The sequence below is a fragment of the Staurois parvus genome, unplaced genomic scaffold, assembly GCF_062004578.1.
Source record: "Staurois parvus isolate SC_StPar_1 unplaced genomic scaffold, SC_StPar_1.0 ptg001369l, whole genome shotgun sequence".
NCBI lineage: Eukaryota > Metazoa > Chordata > Amphibia > Anura > Ranidae > Staurois > Staurois parvus.
This window is the reverse complement of record NW_028319165.1, coordinates 47,736-73,471: the sequence shown is the minus strand read 5'-3', so window position 1 is coordinate 73,471 and position 25,736 is coordinate 47,736. Positions and strand designations below refer to the sequence as shown.

The window sequence follows — 25,736 nt, the reverse complement described above, 5'->3', positions numbered from 1 at the left end:
TTCTTCACCAGCGCAGTGAGGAAACTACTAACCAGCCGCAGCAGCAGCATCAGGTGGACCTGGAGCAGGACCTCAAACAACAGGCTTGGGCCTACTTGGACAGCACCCTGCCAACCGAGGTAGACAATCCCCTTGACTACTGGGCAACGAAACTTGACCTTTGGCCCCAACTAGCTGAATTTGCCCTTGAAAGGCTGTCATGCCCGGCCAGTAGCGTGGCATCGGAGCGCGTGTTTAGTGCGGCAGGAGGTATTGTAACTCCGCGGAGGACACGACTGTCCACCCAAAGTGTGGAGAGACTCACGTTTGTGAAAATGAATCAGGCGTGGATTAGTCTGGATTTCAAACCACCAGTTCCTGACACAACTGACTAAATCCGCCATGAATCATGCCTCAAACATGTGCCACTTTCAGGTCTCCTCACACACTGCTGGTGTGTTCCATTTTTTGTCATAGGGTGCTGGCAGATTACGGGCCTCCCATTGCTGCTGCCAGGCCCCTAATCTGCCATGGGCCCCTATATACCGCCTCCTCATGCTGCTGCCAGGTCCAGAGTCTCTCATGGGTCCCTGTACGGCCTCCCATTGCTGCTGTCTCCATCGCCACACTCTGCCATGTGCCACTTTCAGGTCTCCTCACACTGCTGGTGTGTAGAATTTTTTGACATAGGGTGCTGGCAGATTACGGGCCTCCCATAGCTGCTGCCAGGCCCCTAATCTGCCATAGGCCCCTATATACCGCCTCCTCATGCTGCTGCCAGGTCCAGAGTCTCTCATGGGTCCCTGTACGGCCTCCCATTGCTGCTGTCTCCATCGCCACACTCTGCCATGTGCCACTTTCAGGTCTCCTCACACACTGCTGGTGTGTAGAATTTTTTGACATAGGGTGCTGGCAGATTACGGGCCTCCCATTGCTGCTGCCAGGCCCCTAATCTGCCATGGGCCCCTATACCGCCTCCTCATGCTGCTGCCAAGTCCAGAGTCTCTCATGGGTCCCTGTACGGCCTCCCATTGCTGCTGTCTCCATCGCCACACTCTGCCATGTGCCACTTTCAGGTCTCCTCACACACTGCTGGTGTGTAGAATTTTTTGACATAGGGTGCTGGCAGATTACGGGCCTCCCATTGCTGCTGCCAGGCCCCTAATCTGCCATGGGCCCCTATACCGCCTCCTCATGCTGCTGCCAAGTCCAGAGTCTCTCATGGGTCCCTGTACGGCCTCCCATTGCTGCTGTCTCCATCGCCACACTTTGCCATGTGCCACTTTCAGGTCTCCTCACACTGCTGGTGTGTTCAATTTTTTGACATAGGGTGCTGGCAGATTACGGGCCTCCCATTGCTGCTGCCAGGCACGTAATCTGCCATGGGCCCCCGTACCGACTCCTCATGCTGCGACGTTGCAACAAGGTGGAATTCAACCCTACACATGTTAGACCGCCTTTACGAACAGCGAAAGGCCATCACAGATTTCCTGATGTTAAAAGCGGATAAAGGTACTCCCTGTGTAACTTAGATGTCAGCCATTGGCAGCTCATGCCTGACACCTGCGCTTGCTCAGGCCCTTTGAGGAGGCCACGCTATTCGTGAGTCGGCAGGACTATGGGATGAACGACGTCATTCCTCTGTTGCACGTCCTGGAACAAATGCTGTTAACAATGGCTGGTCAGGGTGCGGTAGACGTGGCGCACAGATCTCAACGCCACATGACCCCTGTGGGGGCAGGACAGGAAGAAGAGGAGGAGGTAGAGGAGGACATTGGTGCTCAGGAATTATTGAGTGAAATGGGTGGTTTTTCCACTCAGCGGACAGGAGTGGAGGAGCAGGAGCATCTGGTAGAGGAGGAGGAGGAGGAGACAGAGGACCCAGACGCACCGTGGCAGTATGCTGTGGAGATGGAGGCAGGGAGTCCCTCGCATTCCTTGGCACAAATGGCCCATAGCATGCTCGCTTGCTTGCGTAGCGACAGCCGAATAATAACCATCAGACAGAGGGATGACTTTTGGCTGTCCACCTTGTTGGACCCTCGCTACCGTTCAAAAATGGTGGCCTTTTTCACACCTGCTGAGAGGGAGGCCAAAATAACGTACTATAAAAACCACCTATGTAGTCAGCTGGTCTCTGCCTTTCTGCGCCAACGTCCATCCTCAGACACTGTGGGCCCTGTGCGCTCGCGTTACGCTGCCATGGCAGCAGGGGAGGGGTGGGGTGGTAGGAGCAGTGGCAGCTCCACCAGCAGCGGCTGCCTCAGTCTGCAGTCGATGATGAGTAGCTTTCTTCACCAGCGCAGTGAGGAAACTACTAACCAGCCGCAGCAGCAGCAGCATCAGCATCAGGTGGACCTGGAGCAGGACCTCAAACAACAGGCTTAGGCCTACTTGGACAGCACCCTGCCAACCGAGGTAGACAATCCCCTTGACTACTGGGCAACGAAACTTGACCTTTGACCCCAACTAGCTGAATTTGCCCTTGAAAGGCTGTCATGCCCGGCCAGTAGCGTGGCATCGGAGCGCGTGTTTAGTGCGGCAGGAGGTATTGCAACTCCGCGGAGGACACGACTGTCCACCCAAAGTGTGGAGAGACTCACGTTTGTGAAAATGAATCAGGCGTGGATTAGTCTGGATTTCAAACCACCAGTTCCTGACACAACTGACTAAATCCGCCATGAATCATGCCCCAAACATGTGCCACTTTCAGGTCTCATGCCATGTGCCACTTTCAGGTCTCCTCACACACTGCTGGTGTGTTCAATTTTTTGTCATAGGGTGCTGGCAGATTACGGGCCTCCTATAGCTGCTGCCAGGCCCCTAATCTGCCATGGGCCCCTATACCGCCTCCTCATGCTGCTGCCAGGTCCAGAGTGTGTCATGGGTCCCTGTACGGCCTCCCATTGCTGCTGTCTCCATCGCCACACTCTGCCATGTGCCACTTTCAGGTCTCCTCACACACTGCTGGTGTGTTCCATTTTTTGTCATAGGGTGCTGGCAGATTACGGGCCTCCCATTGCTGCTGCCAGGCCTGTAATCTGCCATGGGCCCCCGTACCGCCTGGTCACGCTGCTGCTGGGTCCACAGTGTGACATGGGTCCTTGTACCGCCTCCCATTGCTCCCACTGCATGTGCCACTTTCAGGTCTCCTCACACTCCTGCTGGTTTCCATTTTGTCATAGGTTGCTGTATGGCCTCCCATTGCTGCTGCCTCCACCGCCACACTGTGGCTCCAAACACTGGTTTTGGCCCCGTGACTGGCCAAATGAGTGAAGTGTGCGGTGATTCTAAGATCGACGGCACTCATCTGCATGTCATACTGAGTGACAGTATTATTTCTCTTCCCCAGCAGACTCCAAGGGCATTTAAATTAAAGGTACAGTGTTCTGCACTAATATTAAGTCTCTCTGAAGCCTAGAAACACCCTTTTTTAAGTTAAATTCACAGCGAATTTATTCGACTCGAATCGAATATTGTCCACGAATTCGCCGAATCAGTCGAATCGAATTTTTCATTTCTTCGCTCATCTCTAGCTATAACGTCACTGCAGGACATAGACATTTCAGGGAACGATGATATAATATAAGGACCTCAGTTATGGAGAATGGAAGACCTCAGTTTTGGACCTCCATTATGTGGGCTGAAGGACCTCAGTTATGGGAGATGGAGGACCTCAGTTATGGGGGATGGAGGACCTCAGTATTTGACTCCAGTTGTTGGGACTGGAAGACCTCTGTTACGTGGGCTGGTGTAGCTCAGTTATAGGGGATGGACGACCTTAGTTTTGGGGGCTGAAGGTCCTCAGTTATGGGGGCTGGAGGATCTCAGTTGAGTGGGCTGGAAGACCTCAGTTATGGGGACTGAAGGACCTCAGTTATGGGGGAGGGAGGACCTCAGTATTGGACCTCAGTTTTGTGAGCTGGAGTAGCTCAGTTGTAGGGGATGGAGGACTTCAGTTATGGGGGTTGAAGAATTTATGTTATGTGGGATGGATGACCTCAGTTTTGGACTTCAGTTAGGTGGGATGAGGACCTCAGTTAGGTGGGCTGGAGGAACTCAGTTATGGGGGATGGAGAACCTCAGTTATGAGGAACTGCAAACATTAAACTCATTCTCCCTGGAGAAGAGACACAAAGTGGAAAGAAAGGCAAACTTTTTTTGTAAGGTTTCTTTTTGCCAATTGTGTCCAATTGGACTTTCTGTCCCATTACCAAAACAGGAAGGAAAATCCTTCTAAAGTGAGGGAATCCCCAGACATCATCAGGGTCACCAGAACTAGTATCCCTATTGGAAAATATCTCCACTATTTCAGTTCTGGGGAACAACCCAAAATTTGGGATTTTATTTTACATTTACTTTCATTGAAAACGGTAAACAGGACACGTTGGTTATTCGGGAACTGACTAGACTTGGCTTACTTACCTAAAAAGAGGTTCTTCTTTATACCATATCCATTCCTTTTCTCCCAGGGTTCCCTCTGATTCCAGCATGCATACACGCAGTGGCAAGAATTTTTTATTATAACGACAAGTAAGTGAAAAATACATTTTTATGTGTTTGAAGTCATTGAATCTCACTGTTAGCATACAAGATGCCATCTAACCTTCCCTTTTCTGTTTAGCTGCTGGATAAGTTCCGACACTCACTTGCTTTATATTATTCATGGACCTATTTGTGCGGCTTTATTGGTATGTATTCCTATGTATTCCACTTCTCTGCACTTTATATAGAGTATAAAAGAGCATCCTTGTGTGCAATGAGTCAAAGATGTAACATACCAGTTGGTAATATAACGGGTCAACATGTAGAAAGATATGTTATGTTCTGCTGAAAGTGAACCTGTGAGATGATTTTGCTTCCCAGAATAAAGCAATGATCTCTTTAGGACATTCACTTCCAGGTATCGGGTCAAATCCTTGGACCAGTCTTTCTAACCTTCGATTCGGAGAAACCTCAGAGCTCCTCCAGACGTTGCTAGTGGTTCTCTAAGCAAATAGCAATCTCTGCCTCTTAGATAAGTAACCAAAGACACTGATTATCTTTGTGGCCAACTATAAGAGACATTTTCCCACTGACCCCCAATGTAAGAGACATTCTTCCCACTGATCACCAATGTAAGGGACATTCTTCCCACTGATCCCCAATGTAAGGAGCATTCTTCCCACTGACCACCAATGTAAGGGACATTCTTCCCACTGACCCCCAATGTAAGGGACATTCTTCCCACTGACCCCCAATGTAAGGGACATTCTTCCCACTGACCACCAATGTAAGGGGCATTCTTCCCACTGATCACCAATGTAAGGGACATTCTTCCCACTGATCACCAATGTAAGGGACATTCTTCCCACTGACCACCAATGTAAGGGACATTCTTCCCACTGATCACCAATGTAAGGGACATTCTTCCCACTGACCACCAATGTAAGGGACATTCTTCCCACTGACCACCAATGTAAGGGACATTCTTCCCACTGACCCCCAATGTAAGGGACATTCTTCCCACTGACCCCCAATGTAAGGGACATTCTTCCCACTGACCACCAATGTAAGGGACATTCTTCCCACTGATCACCAATGTAAGGGACATTCTTCCCACTGATCACCAATGTAAGGTACATTCTTCCCACTGACCTCCAATGTAAGAAGCATTCTTCCCACTGACCACCAATGTAAGGGACATTCTTCCCACTGACCACCAATGTAAGAAGCATTCTTCCCACTGACCACCATTGTAAGGGGCATTCTTCCCACTGACCCCCCAATGTAAGGGCCATTCTTCCCACTGACCCCCCAATGTAAGGGGCATTCTTCCCACTGATCACCAATATAAGGGACATTCTTCCCACTGACCTCCAATGTAAGGGGCATTCTTCCCACTGATCACCAATATAAGGGACATTCTTCCCACTGACCCCCAATGTAAGGGGCATTCTTCCCACTGATCACCAATATAAGGGACATTCTTCCCACTGACCTCCAATGTAAGGTACATTCTTCCCACTGACCCTCAATGTAAGGGACATTCTTCCCACTGACCTCCAATGTACAGATCTGCAGACACGCAAATGCCAAGCACTCTACAGAGTGAAACACGACTATGGCCCGTGGGGGCAGGGACTCCTGAGAACACACAGTATTTCCCGAGACTTTGCAGGTTTTCTTCTCATTGGTAAAAACGCATGAGCCAATGAATGCTGAAACTCCTGCGCTGGACGATGAGCTCCACAATGTCAGTAACCCCACATGGGAGTACTTTTTGGGAAGGCAAGCCTTGCTGCCCTCAACGGACCAGGGAAATCCAAAGGAGCTGTGTGCAAAGAAACAAACAGAGGGCGCACGAGCCTAGTGCATTACCATCTAGAAATTAGATATATTGAATAAAAAGTAGTATACTCACAAAAGAATAAAATGAAAGGCACATCACAAAAAAAGACAGCATGGTCCAATCTCCCTAGATGGTGGCTGTTGGGGGACTGTAGGCCTCCAAATGGGTGACGCGTTTTGAGGCAGAACCTCTTCCTCATTGGCCAGTAGAAGGAGGCAGAGTCCAGTATGAATTCTGTGCTAAGGATGATGGAAAGGAATGGGCTCGGTTTATGGGAAGACTCAGCGGTGATGAGTTGGATTTGGTCTGACCTGGTATTGCTGGATGTAAGTCCACATTGACCAGGAAATGATAACTTAATCTTCTCTCTGAGCTGTATACTTTTGTACATCACTGGGATAAATGGAAAGGGTTATCAATAAAGTATAATGACCTCAAAGAAATGTGTTGGTAGAGTGCTGGGTCAAAGGTAAGAGCTGATAGAGCAAATTAAAGCGGAACATAACTCAAAAAGTGAAGTCCCACTGGTTTTCTCCCTCCCCCAACGTGTAACTGAGTTACAGGGGTTTTTTGTGGGGGAAGGAGGGCGAGTACTGATTTTTAATCAGTACTGTAACCAAGATGGCAGCATCGGGTACCCACATTGGTAAGGGCGATTCAGCATCCCTACCCCTCAGGGTTAGACACAAATTCAAAAACCTGTCCCAGACTTCATGGCACCATGGGATAAAAATATATCATCACAAACTTCCACACCTCCAGGTATGTTCTTGAACAATCAACATCTGCCTTCACACATTCCATAGTAGGAAGCCAACTGGATGAGCAACATTAGAGAACAAGTCCTGAGTGTGACCAACTACTACTAGATGCACCTTGACCTGAATGAACAGAAACCTTCACAGACAAGCTGGCCAAACCTGAGAACTGAGGAAGCCTACTGGATGAGCAGCGCAATGTCTTCAACATTAGAGAGCAAGTCCTGAGTGTGGCCAACTAATATTAGATATATCATGACCTGGTTGAATGAGAACCTTCATAGACAAGCTGGCCAATCCTAGGAACTGAGGAGGTCCATTGGATGAGCAGCAAAACATCTTCAACATTAGAAAACAAGTCCTGAGTGTGGTCAACTACTACTAGATATACCGTGACTTGGATGAACAGGAACCTTCACAGACAAGCTGGCCAAACCTAGGAACTGAGGAAGCCCACTGGATGAGCAGAAAAATGTCTTCAACATTAGAGAACCAATCCTGAGTGTAACCAACTACTACAAGATATATCATGACCTGTGTGAATGAGAACCTTCACGGACAAGCTGAGCAAACCTAGAAACAGAGGAAGCCCTTTGGATGAGCAGCCAAGCGTCTTCAACTTTAGAGAACAAGTGTTGAATGTGACCAACTACTACTAGATGTGCCATGACCTGTTTGAATAAGAACCTTCATAGACAAGCTGGCCAAACCTAGGAAATGAGGAAGCCCATTTAATGAGAAATGAAATGTCTTCACCATCAGAAAACTAGTCCTGAATGTGACCAGCTACTATTAGATGTACCATGACCTGGTTGAAAGAGAACCTTCAGAGACAAGCTAGCCAAACCAAGGAACAGAGGAAACCCTTTGGATGAGCAGAGAAACATCTTCAACATTAGAGAACAAGTCCTAAATGTGACCAACTACTATTAAATATACCATGACCTGGTTGAATGAGAACCTTCATAGACAAGCTGGCCAAACCTAGGAACTGGGGAAGCCCATTTAATGAGCAATGAAATGTCTTCACCATCAGAAAACTAGTCCTAAATGTGACCATCTGCTATTAGATGTACCATGACCTGGTTGAAAAAGAATCTTCATAGACAAGCTGGCCAAACCTAGGAACTGAGGAAGCCCTTTGGATGAGCAGCGAAACATCTTCAAAATTAGAGAACAAGTCCTGAATATGATCAACTAGTACTAGATATACCGTGACTTGGATGAACAGGAACCTTCACAGACAAGCTGGCCAAACCTAGGAACTGAGGAAGCCCATTGGATGAGCAGAAAAACATCTTCAACATTAGAGAACCAATCCTGAGTCTAACCAACTACTACTAGATATATCATGACCTGTGTGAATGAGAACCTTCACGGACAAGCTAAGCAAACGTAGGAACAGAGGAAGCCCTTTGGATGAGCAGCCAAGCGTCTTCAACTTTAGAGAACAAGTGTTGAAAGTGACCAACTACTACTAGTTGTGTCATGACCTGTTTGAATAAGAACCTTCATAGACAAGCTGGCCAAACCTAGGAAATGAGGAAGCCCATTTAATGAGCAATGAAATGTCTTCACCATCAGAAAACTAGTCCTGAATGTGACCAGCTACTGTCAGGGCTCCCGGGTATGACCAGAGACCGTCAGGCACCGGGTCATCAGGTACCGGATTGTCTGGCTCGACAGCGGGCATCGGGTCACCAGGTATGACAGCGGGCACTGGGTCACCAGGCATCAGGTCATCTGGCAAGGCAGTGGGCACCGGGTCACCAGGCATTGGATCGTCTGGCTCGACAGCGGGCATCGGGTCACCAGGCATCAGGTCATTTAGCTCGCCAGCGGGCACCGCGTCATCTGGCAAGGCAGTGGGCACCGAGTCACCAGGCACGACAGCGGGCTCTGAGTCAACTGGCATGACAGCGGGCACCGGGTCATCAGGCCTAATAGGATCGTCAGGCTGGATCAGTTCATCATGCTGGGTAGAGGCATCAGGCTGAGTAGAGGCATCAGGCTGAGTAGAGGCATCAGGCTGAGTAGAGGCATCAGGCTGAGTACAGGCATCCGGCTGAGTACAGGCATCCGGCTGAGTAAAGGCATCAGGCTGAGTAGAGGCTTCAGGCAGAGTAGAGGCATCAGGCCGAGTAGAGGCATCAGGCCGAGTAGAGGCATCAGGCCGAGTAGAGGCATCAGGCCGAGTAGAGGCTTCAGGCCGAGTAGGGGCATCAGGCCGAGTAGGGGCTTCAGGCCGAGTAGGGGCTTCAGGCCGAGTAGGGGATTCAGGCCGAGTAGGGGATTCAGGCCGAGTAGAGGCTTCAGGCTGAACCACGGAAGGCAGGTTCACCAGTTTGGATACTGGCAGGATGGTATTGGTTGGAAAGAATTTTTGCTTTTTTCTGGTTTTAACTACTGGAGCACTGCAAGTAAACGCAGGTCTGCAAACGAATGGAGCAGCTGGAGACAGAGAAGAACTGGAGGATGGGACAGAGGAGGGAGCAGTTGCTACAGAGGGCTTTTTTACAGGGTTAAAGGCAGGATAGGTGCAGCGAGTGGGAACAGGGTACTGACATGCGGTAGATAGCCAAGTATACTGGGCTGTAACTGGAGGAGCTGGTGGGAATACAGGAGTAGAGTTAGAAGCAGGACGGGGTCTTTGTAAGCTGACTGAGGCTGGGTGACACAAGTCTGTCCATGTCTGCAGTATGGGTTGAACAAAGCTGAGCTTACACAAAGCCTGTCTGGTCAATGACTGCACTGCGTTTATACAATCTATTAGTGTCTGTGGTGAACATGTGGAATAACGCTCCAGAAAGTAACCCACATCATCCTCTAATAACCACACCAGGGACTCTACCTGGTCGGCACTAAATGGCGGCAAAAATTCATCCCTGCATTCGGGGGAACCAGATGAAACCAACTCAGCACAAACCTCAATCAATGGCTGCACCTCAGAGAACTCTGTGCCCTGATCTACTAGAACATGAGCGAGCCGTATACATTCTAGCAGTTCATCCCGGGGATACTCCTTCAGAGTCTGATAAGCATATTCTCTGTCATCAAACACTAGCAGATATAAATATTCAACCTCATCAAGATCCATCCTTCCCATCAACAAACCAAGATGGCTTCCCTGTGCAGCCACTTCTGGTCAGGTTTGGCCTTGGTGTAATGTCAGGGCTCCCGGGTATGACCAGAGGTGTGTGACTGACGCAGGGAAACGCAGACTTAAGATATGTTATAAACAATGTAATTTATTAACACTAACAATACAAACATAAACGCAGTGCAATACTAAAACATAATACAGTGCAAACAAACCAAACCAACCACCCACAGATAACAGTACATACAATGCAAGCGTCGTCAGGCAGGCCGGGTCAATATCAATCGGGCAGGTAGGTACAGGGGGAGCAAGCGGAGAATGGTCGGGGTCACAAGCCAGGTTCAGCAGGTAGCGGGCAGCGTGGTACAGAGGGTCAGGCAGAGGAGAATGGTCAGACAAGCCAGGGATCAGAACAGGGTCAGCAGAGAATCAGACAGGAACAGGAACAGGAAACAGGGCCCAGGAGAAACACAACACCAAGGCAGAGTCTGCAGGTCTGAATGTCCCTTAAATACACCAGTATAATTAGTTCCAGGTGTTTGACTGGCTGCAAGGTTGAGTCTCTGATTGCTGGGAGCACCCGCTGGCCAGCCCTGGTACTGCAGCTCATAAGGCAGGCGAGTCCCACTATTGCTGGCCAGTCCATTCCTGACAGCTACTATTAGATGTACCATGACCTGGTTGAAAGAGAACCTTCACAGACAAGCTAGCCAAACCAAGGAACAGAGGAAACCCTTTGGATGAGCAGCGAAACATCTTCAACATTAGAGAACAAGTCCCAAATGTGACCAACTACTATTAAATATACCATGACCTGGTTGAATGAGAACATTCATAGACAAGCTGGCCAAACCTAGGAACTGAGGAAGCCCATTTAATGAGCAATGAAATGTCTTCACCATCAGAAAACTAGTCCTGAATGTGACCAGCTACTATTAGATGTACCATGACCTGGTTGAAAAAGAATCTTCATAGACAAGCTGGCCAAACCTAGGAACTGAGGAAGCCCTTTGGATGAACAGCAAAATGTTTTCTACTTTAGAAAACAAGTCCTGTGTCTGACCAACTACTACTAGATGTACCATGACCTGGGTGAATGAGAACCTTCACAGACAAGCTGGCCAAACCTGTTACAGCCTGTTGCACCATCTCACTTAGATATTCTAGCAACTGTGTAGCATGAGGACCAACCCATATATTTGTATCCCACCATGTAGGACCTCACACTGCTTGAGGTTTGTTAAACATACAGGACATGTGGTCAGAAAAGCACTTTGCATGATCATGGGCAGCCTGTTCATCACTGACCAAGCCTAGGAGAGATGGAGTGACCATCACAGAGTCCCACCTCTGTGAGTCCCTCTTGCAGTCCATGTAATCTGATCTCCCTGCTAGTCAGGACAGCTGTAGCAGGCAGATGGCAAATCTATACATTGTTAGTAATCAAGTTTTTGTGTTTTTCTTGTGTTTCATCTAAGGTGAACCTGTTCTTTCTGCTGAACATTGTGCGCGTGTTAATCACAAAACTGAAAGTGACGCATCAGGCAGAATCCAACCTGTACATGAAAGCAGTGCGAGCCACCCTCATCCTCGTGCCTCTTCTTGGAATCCAGTTTGTATTGTTGCCATGGAGACCGGAAGGACACATAGCGGAGGAAATATATGACTATGTCATGCATATTCTCATGAATTACCAGGTACAGCTGATGAAAATGCTCCCGCTTTAGAATAAATGTCGTATTTTGGGGCCGGCCTAGCATTAAAAGGTCACTCCGGTTGCGCTTGATTGAGTTTAAATGCAATGCAAACCATTTTGTGAAATAATGCTGATATATAAAAAATGAAAAAGTAATGTCTCCAGTTGAATATCATTAGGCATCCAAGGTAAGTACATGGACCTGTCTTGCAATTGAACTCTTAATCCCCTGTACAGAAGCACCTTCTGGGAGAGGGTAGGGCAGCACCAGCAGCCAATCAGATTCTGCCACAGTGCACATGTGCTCACAGAACATCAGGGTGAGTGAGCAGCGGTATGACCTCATCAGTCTTCTGCTGTCCCTTCAGTAAAGAGGCCGGGGGAGGGGTGTTCCTGACCAGGCTTCTGATGTGAGGTCAGGTGGCCACTGTAAGATCTATCTATGATCAAGAGGCTCTATCTATGCCACTGGCCTGTGGAATATAATCTAAGTCTTGCCGGCATTGGGGCCCTTGGATGTTTTGTAGGAGCCCTTACACCCAGCTGGGAGTATCTGTAATAAAAAAGGCACAATCTTCTCCTGGCAGAGACCCTTTGTAGGCTCTTCAAGGTGCTCTCACCACCTACGAAGGTCCTGACGCATCCTCTGGAACAGTAGCCCATCTGATTGCCTCAGCTTCGAAGTGAGGTCAGGCAAAAGGTAGCCCACCAGGTTTTGGGCCTCGACCATCAGCAGACAGTAGCAGCACAGCCGTAGACGTATCACGATGCTGCAGCTCACATTGTCCACATTGTCTGCTGCTGTCCCTTCATTGCCCAGTAAAGAGGCTGGGGGGGTTCCTGACCAGGCTGCTGATGTGAGGTAAGGTGGCCACTGTAAAATCTATCTATGATCAAGAGGTCTATGCCACTAGCCTGTGGAATATAATCTAAGTCTTGCTGGCACTGGGGCCCTTGGATGTTTTGTAGGAGCCCTCACACCCAACTGGGAGTATCTGTAATAAAAAAGGCACAATCTTCTCCTGGCAGAGCCCCTTTGTAGGCTCTTCAAGGTGCTCTCACCACCTACGAAGGTCCTGACACATCCTCTGGAACAGTAGCCCATCTGATTGCCTCAGCTTCGGAGTGAGGTCAGGTGAAAGGTAGCCCACCAGGTTTTGGGCCTCGACCATCAGCAGACAGTAGCAGCACAGCCGTAGCAGTATCACGATGCTGCAGCTCACATTGTCCACATTGTCTGCTGCTGTCCCTTCATTGCCCAATAAAGAGGCTGGGGGGGTTCCTGACCAGGCTGCTGATGTGAGGTAAGGTGGCCACTGTAAGATCTATCTATGATCAAGCGGTCTATGCCACTAGCCTGTGGAATATAATCTAAGTCTTGCCGGCATTGGGGCCTTCGGATTACCCCTTGGATTACATGTAGGAGCCCTCATACCCAACTGGGAGTATCTGTAATAAAAAAGGCACAATCTTCTCCTGGCAGAGTCCCTTTGTAAGCTCTTCAAGTTGCTCTCACCGCCTATGAAGGTCCTGACGCATCCTCTGGAACAGTAGCCCATCTGATTGCCTCAGCTTCGGAGTGAGGTCAGGCGATAGGTAGCCCACCAGGTTTTGGGCCTCCACTCCAGCCTTCACCATCAGCAGACAGTAGCAGCCAGGGGCGGACTGACAAGTCATGGGGCCCCCGGGCAATAGGGGATCATGGGCCCCTGTGTCCTTGCCCAAACTCAAAAAAGCCTATGAAAAATGTACCAGGGGCATCTCATGGGGCCCCCTACTGACCCCGGGCCCTCGGGCAGTGCCCAAGTTTCCACATGGTCAGTCCGCCCCTGGTAGCAGCACAGCCGTAGCAGTATCGCGATGCTGCATCTCATATTGTCCACATTGTCTCTGTTGGGCACAGCAGACGGCAACACACTACAGCAGTAGCACAGGAACAGCAACGTGTGGTCTTGGGGTTCTTTAGCACACCCATCCGCAGACGCAGCACAACAGCTACACCAATTCATCAGCAGTAAACTCATCCCTAGCAGATGCTCAGCAGCAAGAATATTCCAGGCCCATGGCAGCAGCCCCAAGCCTTTGACCCCTGGCAAAATATGCACAACCATGACGTTCTAAGCAGCACATTCCTTGTGTAGGACTCACCCTCTTAAGGGCCGCTAAGTTTGATTAGGTCCCCCTAAACTCTTCATGGCCATGGAACACACATTTTCCACATTTTCACACACAGTCAGTAAAACAGTCCTTGAGCTTGGTTTTGTTGCTTTTATTAAGGGGTTAATAACTTGGATGGGGTCTAGGGGTATATGGGATGCCCAAGGAACTGCAAAACGGAGGTAAAACATCTTAGCAAACTGAACATTGTACAAAAATGTGGATCAGAAAAAAATAGCCGTCTCTTTAAGGAGCACTGAAGTCCCCTTGATGTACCTCCTTAGACCCCAAATGAATCCTTCCTCTTCACTCGGCTGCACTGAGGGTATCCCTAGGAAAGGGATTCCAAGATCTGCCAAGTGAGTAGTCCAGGATGAGGACTAGTTGGGTCTTGCACATGACCGCCCTTTCCTTTTTGCTGGCCCAGAGGGTGTAGAAGTACTCACACTGTCCTGTCTTGTCGGCTTGGTGGGGTTGAAGCTGCTTTCGCTGGGCTGGCTCCTTCCCGGCTGACAGGATGTCCTCCCCAGGAGACTTGGCACAGTGGAGATCCTTCTGTCCAGCAACCAGCCTGTAGATTGGCTCCTCTACCTGGGGCTTCCTCCCAGGCTCCACTCTCCAGCTTCCATCCTTCAGTCCATCTTCCACCCGACTCCCCTGCAGCACAGACTCCGTCCTATTCAAGGGTTGCTCTTGGCCACCTTGTCCAGCCTCCTGCCTGGGGATTGGCCAAGTTCCCGTAAACATGCAAGTCTGGACCTCTACCCCTCCTCTAGAAAGTGTCAGAGGTTTCTGGAAGGGTGGAAGGGCTCCAGAAGCCCTGACCTGTAGAGTCTCCCAGCCTGTCCTGAGGTGAACCTACTACCTCACTCCCAAGCTGACTCATCCCAGGCTTCTACCTAAAAAACAAATTCTATCTTGTCAGCCATGGCAGTCCCTGAACCCTTCACTTCTTAGCTCCAGGCACATGCAGTTCACCTGCACAGGTTATAGATCTTATTCACTTCTCCAGAGCTCCAAAAAGTAGTGGGTAGGATCAACCCTCCAATCACGTTCCTCCTTTCTGCCTCCCTTCACCCTGCAGTGGTCTATTACAGGACAAGGAGGGAAGGAACAATCTGCAGTGGAAACAACATTCTGCTGGGCAGCTTAAAGGGGCCAATCGTGCTCTTCATTGACTGAACTGCATGGAGGTTGTCCATATTTACTGATTTATTGCTAATAATCGTTCATGTCTGTAAATGTATGCATTGATAGAAATCATTCTTTTCTCTAGGGGTTGCTGGTGGCCACTATATTTTGTTTCTTCAATGGAGAGGTAAGTGTATTTTTTATATACAAACCTGGAATTTGCTGTATTTTTAAATATACAATGAAATACTCAGTTACATTGTTACATAGTTAGTCTGGCTGAAAAAAACTACAAAAGTCCATCCAGTTCAACCATAACAAAAAAAAAATGATAATCCTCCACCCAGGTGATCCAGAGGAATAGGAATTTGGTGCTTTTACAGTAGAGAAGCTTGGTCAGCCCATCTGGCAGCAATGACTTCACGTCGCCTCTTAGAACTAGGAGCACACACCTGTGCACACTCCTTGCTGTTAGACCCTATTGTCACTGACCGCTCCGGGTCTGAACTAAAGAACCTATAGATGTGGTGCCCAGTCATGTGATCACCACACATTCGTCACTTAAAGTGTTACTAAACCCAGGACCCTTCATTCACTATATCCGCTCTCCCTAGACCCCGCATTCACTATATCCGCTCTCCCTAGACCCCGCATTCACTATATCCGCTCTCCCTAGACCCCGCATTCACTATATCCGCTCTCCCCGGACCCCGCATTCACTATATCTGCTCTCCCCGGACCCCGCATTCACTATATCCGCTCTCCCCGGACCCCGCATTCACTATATCCGCTCTCCCCGGACCCCGCATTCCCTATATCCGCTCTCCCCGGACCACACATTCACTATATACGCTCTCCCCGGACCCTTCATTCACTATATCCGCTCTCCCTAGACCCCGCATTCACTATATCCGCTCTCCCCGGACCCCGCATTCACTATATCCACTCTCCCCGGACCCTTCATTCACTATATCCGCTCTCCCCGGACCCAGCATTCACTATATCCGCTCTCCCCGGACCCTTCATTCACTATATCCGCTCTCCCCGGACCCCGCATTCACTATATCCGCTCTCCCCGGACCCCGCATTCACTATATCCGCTCTCCCCGGACCCCGCATTCACTATATCTGCTCTCCCCGGACCCCGCATTCACTATATCCGCTCTCCCTAGACCCCGCATTCACTATATCCGCTCTCCCCGGACCCCGCATTCACTATATCCGCTCTCCCCGAACCCCGCATTCACTATATCCGCTCTCCCCGGACCCCGCATTCACTATATCCGCTCTCCCCGGACCCTTCATTCACTATATCCGCTCTCCCTAGACCCCGCATTCACTATATCCGCTCTCCCCGGACCCTTCATTCACTATATCCGCTCTCCCCGGACCCCGCATTCACTATATCCGCTCTCCCCGGACCCCGCATTCACTATATCCGCTCTCCCCGGACCCCGCATTCCCTATATCCGCTCTCCTCGGACCCCGCATTCACTATATCAGCTCTCCCCGGACCCCGCATTCACTATATCCGCTCTCCCCGGACCCCGCATTCACTATATCCGCTCTCCCTAGACCCCGCATTCACTATATCCGCTCTCCCCGGACCCTTCATTCACTATATCCGCTCTCCCTAGACCCCGCATTCACTATATCCGCTCTCCCCGGACCCTTCATTCACTATATCCGCTCTCCCCGGACCCCGCATTCCCTATATCCGCTCTCCCCGGACCCCGCATTCCCTATATCCGCTCTCCTCGGACCCCGCATTCACTATATCCGCTCTCCCCAGACCCCGCATTCACTATATCCGCTCTCCCCGGACCCCACATTTACTATATCCGCTCTCCCCGGACCCCGCTTTCACTATATCCGCTCTCCCCGGACGGAACCCGCATTCACTATATCCGCTCTCCCCGGCCCCTCATTCACTATATCCGCTCTCCCCGGACCCCGCATTCACTATATCCGCTCTCCCCTGACCCCGCATTCACTATATCCGCTCTCCCCGGACCCCGCACTCACTATATCCACTCTCCCCGGACCCCGCATTCACTATATCCACTCACCTCGGACCCCGCATTCACTATATCCGCTCTCCCCGGACCCCGCATTCACTATATCCGCTCTCCCCGGACCCCGCATTCACTATATCCGCTCTCCCCGGACCCCGCACTCACTATAGCCGCTCTCCCCGGACTCCGCATTCACTATAGCCGCTCTCCCTGGACCCCGCATTCACTATATCCGCTCTCCCCGGACTCCGCATTCACTATAGCCGCTCTCCCTGGACCCCGCATTCACTATATCCGCTCTCTCCGGACCCCGCATTCCCTATATCCGCTCTCCCCGGACCCTGCATTCAGTATATCAGCTCTCCCCGGACCCCGCATTCACTATATCTGCTCTCCCCGGACCCCGCATTCACTATATCTGCTCTCCCCGGACCCTGCATTCACTATATCTGCTCTCCCCGGACCACGCATTCACTATATCCGCTCTCCCCGGACCCCGCATTCACTATATCCGCTCTCCCCGGACCCCACATTCACTATATCCGCTCACCTCGGACCCCGCATTCACTATATCCGCTCTCCCCGGACCCCGCATTCACTATATCCGCTCTCCCCGGACCCCGCATTCACTATATCCCCTCTCCCCGGACCCCGCATTCACTATATCCGCTCACCTCGGACCCCGCATTCACTATATCCACTCTCCCCAGACCCCGCATTCACTATATCCGCTCTCCCCGGACCCCGCATTCACTATATCCGCTCTCCCCGGACCCCGCATTCACTATATTCGCTCTCCCCGGACCCCGCATTCACTATATCTGATCTCCCCGGACCCCGCATTCACTATATCTGATCTCCGCGGACCCCGCATTCACTATATCCGCTCTCCCCGGACCCCGCATTCACTATATCTGATCTCCCCGGACCCCGCATTCACTATATCTGATCTCCGCGGACCCCGCATTCACTATATCCGCTCTCCCCGGACCCTGCATTCACTATATCTGGTCTCCCACAGTACACACAACATTGAAAAGCAATTATTTTAATAAATATAAACTGCTCAATCCCTTTCCTCATCAGCAGAGCACTGGTTACAACTTGTAGGTGGAGTTTTCATTTTGCTCTAGGAGGATGCAGAACCCCTGACCTCTGTCTGGACAGTGTTGATTGGCCCTGTGCTGATCACATGCACTCTCCCATGAAAAAAAAAACTCCCTGGCAATACACACCAAACTGAGCATGTGCATAGTGACTCCACACAATATGACTTATCAGGAGATAAGAAGGGGGGAGGGTACTGTAAGAAGGTGAATGATCAGAGAAGACAGGATCAAACAGCCTTTTTACACAATGCACAGGAATAACCCCTTAGGTCCCACAGTGAGTATAACAAGCATGCTTTGCTGCATCTGCAGACTGATTGTACTGTTGGGGGTTTAGTAACACTTTAAAGTCATTTTAAAACTACATGTCCATTTAGGACTCCCCGGCCCAAATGCTGTGTGTACTTTTCAAATTTTTGTTTTCCAAATTTTTTTTTTGTTTATAGCGCAAAAAAATAAAACCCCCAGCGGGGAGTAAATACCACCAAAAGAAAGCTCTATTTGTGTGAAAAAAATTCTAAAAATTTCATATGGGTACAGTGTTGCATGACCGCGCAATTATCATTCAAAGTGTGACAGCGCTGAAAGCTGAAAATTGGCCTGGGCAGGAAGGGGGTAGAAGTGCCCGGTAGGCAGGAAGGGGGTAGAAGTGTCTTGTAGGCAGGAAGGGGGTAGAAGTGCCCGGTAGGCAGGAAGGGGGTAGAAGTGCCCTGTAGGCAGGAAGGGGGTAGAAGTGCCCGGTAGGCAGGAAGGGGGTAGAAGTGTCCTGTAGGCAGGAAGGGGGTAGAAGTGTCCTGTAGGCAGGAAGGGGGTAGAAGTGCCCGGTAGGCAGGAAGGGGGTAGAAGTGTCCTGTAGGCAGGAAGGGGGTAGAAGTGCCCTGTAGGCAGGAAGGGGGTAGAAGTGTCCGGTAGGCAGGAAGGGGGTAGAAGTGCCCGGTAGGCAGGAAGGGGGTAGAAGTGCCCGGTAGGCAGGAAGGGGGTAGAAGTGTCCTGTAGGCAGGAAGGGGGTAGAAGTGCCCTGTAGGCAGGAAGGGGGTAGAAGTGTCCTGTAGGCAGGAAGGGGGTAGAAGTGCCCGGTAGGCAGGAAGGGGGTAGAAGTGCCCGGTAGGCAGGAAGGGGGTAGAAGTGCCCGGTAGGCAGGGAGGGGGTAGAAGTGCCCGGTAGGCGAGGGGTTAAAACCAAAATGTTCTCCTAAGCTTTAGCAGACCATGTACCAACACGAGGAAGCATTGGGTTTTCTTACACGCGGTATGTCTGCTTTTGGTTTTCAGGTTCAAGGTGTTCTGAAAAGACATTGGAACCAGTACAGGATCCAGTTCGGAAATAGCTTTGCCCATTCTGAGGGTCTCCGATCGGCATCCTACACCATATCCTCCATCAGCGAGGCGCAGGGCACCACCTTTACCCATGACTATAACAGCGAGCACACAAACGGGAAGAACTGCCACGACATGGAGAACATGTCCTTCAAACAGGACAAGCCATACATGTGAATCCCGCGTGCCGGCTCGGAGATTGGGTGTCGAGGGGAAACCACTGCGAGGCCTACTACTCATGTTATGTTTGTTTCAGTATTTCATATTTATAGTAAGTTTGTACGCTGCATTAAGTTTATGTTTTGCACTTGTATAGAAGATGAATTCTGCCCAACCAGGAGGATCCGACGGAGAAACGTGTTCACTGCCGACCAGCCCAATATACCAGGTCACTATCTTGGCTATCGGGTTCTAGAAACCATCCAAGGGACAACCCAACCGCCAGTAGATGTCGAAAAAAAGAGAGAAAGAGCCAGCGGAACTCAGTTGAAATTCAACCCAGGTGTAACTTTATTGTTTCAGGCAAGTGGACACAAAGTCCCCACCTGGGACCCCCTGCGCTGATGCATTTCACACAAACCTACATTTAGGTGGGGTGCAGAGTCCCAGTGCAACGAGAGAACCAGTACTGAAGTCATGCAGAAACGGTTCACAAATAACCCGATGGCAGGGGCGTATTGACCACAAGGCATTTACCTAGGGCGGCATTTTTCGCTGCCCCCCCGGAAGGGATGGAAGAAGGGACACACGCAGCACGGGGACCAGGTGGGATCCAAGAAAGGTTGCGGGCTGCTTGATGGTGTATGTAGAGCCCAACTCCTGTTCCCGGGGATGGCTGGAGCTGTGAAGGTGAGGGTCTTCTCTTTCTCGCCAGTAGCTGGGGAGCGGTGGTAGTGGAAGGCTCTCTTGAGTGGGGGGGATGGGGTGTTGTTGGGCAATGTCAGGCTCTCTTTGTGGGGGAGGGGGATGTTGGTCAGTGTCAGGGTCTCTCCATGGTGGGGGGTGGAAAGTGTATGGGGGGCGGTGGTAGTGGAAGGCTCTCTTGGGTGGGGTGTTGTTGATCGATATCAGGCTCTCTTTGTGGGGGAGGGGGGTGTTGGTCGGTGTCAGGGTCTCTCCATGGGGGGGGGGGGTGGTCAGTGTATGGGATGCGGTGGAAGTGGAAGGCTCTCTTGGGTGGGGGGGCTGGGGTGTTGTTGGTCAATGTCAGGCTCTCTTTGTGGGGGAGAGGGGTGTTGGTCAGTATCAGGGTCTTTCCGTATGGGGGGAGGGAGACGATTTTTGTGTTGCCTAGGGCAGCACGAAACCTAAATACACCATTGCCTGAAGGGTAGGCAACCCAACTGGGAGAGGGGAAGAATGTGGCTTGTGCCCAACCGGAGAAGGTGACCAGAAAAGGTGACCAGAGAAGGTGACCACAGAAGGTGCAAGCCCCACGCTTTCCCTTCTCATCAGAAAACCTTCCCTTCCACTAATACTATCCCTACCAGTCAGGGTAGCTGTCCCTTCTCCACCAACTCCACCATGCCATATCTGGGAGCCGGGGACTTAAATAGGCTCTGCCTGACCCAAGAGGGCTCTCAGAGTCCCATGGGTCATCAGCATCCAATTGGATGCTTCCCCAGTGACCCAGGAAACCATAGATGAACTACAGTAAGTTCCTCCTGACTTCTTCTCCATCTGCCACTGCGGAGAAAGTAGACTGCACCAGCCTACATATGAATAAGCCCAATCTTGGGGAAGGTCCCAAGTGAGGACTTCACTGAGGATTTCTGCTTGTCATCATCAATAAAGTTACAACTGTGTTGAATTTATCAGAGTGCCCCCAGCTTTTTCTCCTTTGGATTTTTTTCGAAAATTGAATACTGGTGGGTATTTCATGAGCAGAACAGAGTTTATTTTTGCTCTTTTCTTGGTCATGTCTTCTGCTACGGCTCTCTCCCCACCTGATCTTCATGTGTTGTTCAGCCAGAATGCTGAATAATGCAAAAAACGGGCAACACCCTTATGGATTCCTCCATTTCCAGCCAAGAGCATTGTCTTCATGGGGTTTGTATCTCCTTCCTGGGTCTGAATGGGAAGAATTTCCTGCTACAGGCCTTAAACATACTGGTGGGTCAAAGTGGACCTAGCTTCAGAGATATATCTTTTTTAGAACTTTCACGTCGATGTTCTTCAATGTCCTGTCCCACGGTGGACAAAGTCCACGTCCCATGCTGTGGAAGGATGGCTACAAGGTTGGGCAAAGCACTGAACAGCAAGGATGGATTTTATTGATCGTAGATGGGGCTTCATGAATAGGTTCACTTTGGCTTGCTTTCACTCCAACTGGTCCCCCCCCCCCCCCCCCAGGTGGTGGGACAATGGAATGTAAGCCCCTTGGGGGGAAGAGACCTGGGTGAAGAGTACATGGAGGAATCATGAGAGAAGCTGTCCTGTACCATATCACGTGACTACCACGTCCTACATATTTACCATTGTTGGTGGACCCAAGGCTTGATCTCCAAAGTTTGATCTCCGACTACAGGAGGGAGCTTGCTATCATACGAGGTGTCCTCAAGGGCCCTGGACTTGTCCAAACGTCAAATGTAAAGGATGAGATCATCTTAAGTTTGCAAATGAGTCCAGAAAACTTTACTGATCTTGATTACAAAAAAAAAATAAAAATCAGAAGATAAAACCCAACGCTCGAAGCTCTTCATCAGGGTTCAGTAAGAGGAAGAAGACTTGAATGGGTTCAAGGAAAATTCCAACCAATATTTGTTCTGATATGTACTCTTCTGTTGTGTAGGACCCATTCACGTGGTCAGTTACGTGCGGCCACCGGACTGCAGCACCCAGAATCCGTGGATTCTTGCTGCTTCAATGACCGGGGCACGTGATTAACAGCTGGTCACGTGTAGCCACAATCCGAGCAGATAGCTGCGGTCATGGATGGACGTTCGCGTGTGAACGCAGTTAGCCGCTTGGCACGATGGCCAGACAACAGCCAAGAACGATGGGTGACAACAGTTCAGTTCCTTTCAGCGCAGGTTCAACTTAAGGGCGCATTTCCCACATGGAAGAAAAATATATTTTAAATATATTTTAAATAATTCTTCCCAAATATATTGACATATTTCAAATGCTACAATTTTGGCCGTATTCAGTATATTTCAAAAATTTATTTCAATATATTTGTGAATATATTATTAAAAATAGATTCACAACAACACGCCAAAATATATCTCAAAGTATCATTTAAAAATTATATTTCAAAATCTACGTTTAAATGAGTTTTTTTAGCTGTTCTAAAATATCTGGAAAATATATTTTAAATCATTCTTCCCAAATATATTGACGTATATTTCAAATGCTACAATTTTGTCCGTATTCAATATATTTCAATAAATATATATGTGTATATATATATATATATATATATTTATTTATTTATACTGCAAGTTGAAATGTGTTTTTATTACAAAATATGTGAAAAATATTTTTAAAAACTACATTTCAAATATGCTGTATGTCTTTAAAAATACAAATCTACATTTTTGGAATGCATTACAAATATATGTAAAAATAGATGGTAAAATAAAAAAAAATGTATTTTTAAAAATATTTTTCATATATTTTGTAATAAAAATGTGTGTGTGTGTGAGCGTGCGTGCGTGCGTGCATGCGCGCGCACAGTGGCTTAGTGCTTAGCACTTCTGCCTTGCAGTAAATGGGTCATGGGTTCAATTCTCCACTATGGCACCTCCTGCATGAAGTTTGCATGTTCTCCCTGTGCTTGCGTGGGTTTCCTCCAGGTGCTCCGGTTTCCTCCCACACTCCAGAGACATGCTGGTAGGTTAATTGGCTCCTGTCTAAATTGTCCTAGTTTCATCCCTGGCCATGTGGGATCTCCTGCATGGTGGGGGTTGGGGAAAGGCCTGGCAACCTACCCTGTAAAATAATTGCTAAGAGAATTCATGGAAAATGTCACTTACAAGTGACGGTCCGTGCAATCACCAAGGGTTGGATACCACTGAATGAATATATATATATAATTTTTTTTATACTAAGTATGGCCGAAATTGTAGCATTTCAAATATGTCAATATATTTGAGAATATTTCAAATATATTTTAACAAATGCATTTACAAATATAAGTAAAAATAGATGTTAAAATGACTTTTTTATATTTAAAAAAAAAATTATTTTTAAAAATATTTTTCATATATTTTGTAATAAAAACACATTTCAAAATGCAGTATATATATATATATATATATATATATATATATATATATATATATATATATATAAATTTTTAAATATATTAAGTATGGCTGAAATTGTAGCGTTTCAAATATATGTCAAGATATTTGAGAAGAATATTTAAAAAAATATTTTTACAAATGAATTTACAAATATATGTAAAATATATGTTAAAATTACTTTTTTATATGTTAAAAAAATCTGAAGAATATAGTTAACAAAATATATATTTAAAAAAATATTTTTGAAATATTTTGTAATAAAAAAGCATTCCAACATGCAGTGTAATATAAATATATATATATATATATATATATATATATATTGAAATATATTGAATATGGACAAAATTGTAGCATTTCAAATATATGTCAATATATTTGAGAAGAATATTTCAAATATATTTTTCCAAGTGCATTTACAAATATATGTAAAAATATATGTTAAAAAGACTTTTTTATATGTTAAAAAAAATCTGAAGAATATATTTAAAAAAAATATATTTAAAAAAATATTTTTCAAATATTTTGTAATAAAAACGCATTCCAACACGCAGTATATATATATATATATATATATATATATATATATATGTGTGTATATATATATATATATATATATTGAAGTAATATTGAATATGGACAAATGAAGGCAGATTGTGGCTGGTGGGAGGGGCCAGATATGTGATGTGCATAGTTTCCAGAACCGCCGAGACCCAACTCGAACAATTTCTCTTGTGAGCTTTGATGATGAATTGCTCCACAGTATCCGCAGCTACAGAGGTCACCCACATGGAAGATAAATATATTTTAAATATATTTTAAAAATACATTCTTAATATATTCTTCCCAAATATATCGACATATATTTCAAAGACTACAATTTTGGCCGTATTCGTTATATTTCAAAAATATATTTCAATATATTTGTGAATATATTATTAAAAATATATTCAGAGCACACGCTGCAATATATATCAAAGTGTCATTTGGAATGCATTTACAAGTATATTTAAAAATCTACGTTTAAATGCATTTTTTTTTTTAGATGTTCAAAAATATCTGGAAAATATATTTTAAAAAATATATTTTTACATATATGCCTTTGGAAAATATATTTTAATTTACATTTTTGGAATACATGTTAAAATATGTTGTCGTGTAGGCCAAAATATTGTAAATATATGTATGATTTTTTTTTTTAAATATATTGAAAATATATTTCTCTTCCATATGGGCAGATGGCTTGTTTTAAAGAGGAAGGTTTATTTCTTTATCACTGAGGTCAAAGTTTGTGTAGTACTTTTATCCCGTCTTCCTATGTGCTGTGGAGGGCTAGCTATGTGGTTGGAAAGGACAACAACAACCCCCTCCCTCCCTCCACCCACATGAAAGAAAAATATATTTTAAATATATTTTAAAAATACATTCTAAATATATTCTTCCCAAATATATCGACATATATTTCAAAAACTACAATTAAATATATTTATGAATATATTATTAAAAATATATTCAGAACACACGCTGCAATATATATATATCAAAGTGTAATTTTTGGAATGCATTTACAAGTCTATTTAAAAATCTACGTTTAAATGCATTTTTTTTAGAGGTTCAAAAATATCTGGAAAATATATTTAAAAAAATATATTTTTAAATATATGCCTTTGGAAAATATATTTTACTTAGCATTTTTGGAATACATGTTAAATAATATTTGTGTAGGCCAATATATTGTAAATATATGTTGCATGTATAATTTACTAATTTTTTTTTCTAAATATATTGAAAATATATTTTTCTTCCATATGGGCGTGGTCATCCGACGACGCAACTAGCAAGGATACGGCGGCATTGGTAGGCGGTGTTTATTCCTGACTCCAAGCTCTTTTCT

General features: G+C 47.2%; 1 protein-coding gene and 1 non-coding gene across 2 annotated transcripts in view; both read left to right on the top strand.

Moving 5' to 3' along the window:
- Positions 1-20,535, top strand: part of LOC149436370 (calcitonin gene-related peptide type 1 receptor) — a gene marked incomplete at its 5' end in the record, with an annotated part of 42,476 nt that extends 21,941 nt beyond the window's left edge. Inside the window, 5 exons of the mRNA XM_089661687.1 lie at positions 4,452-4,512; positions 4,604-4,670; positions 11,647-11,865; positions 15,298-15,339; positions 19,548-20,535. Of these exons, the coding sequence (XP_089517813.1) occupies positions 4,452-4,512; positions 4,604-4,670; positions 11,647-11,865; positions 15,298-15,339; positions 19,548-19,769 (611 nt within the window). The remainder of the gene's footprint in view (positions 1-4,451; positions 4,513-4,603; positions 4,671-11,646; positions 11,866-15,297; positions 15,340-19,547) is intronic.
- Positions 6,594-6,686, top strand: LOC149436371 (Z30 small nucleolar RNA). Its single transcript, XR_016308299.1, has one exon. It is a non-coding gene; the product is annotated as a Z30 small nucleolar RNA (small nucleolar RNA).
- Positions 20,536-25,736: the final 5,201 nt, after the last annotated feature.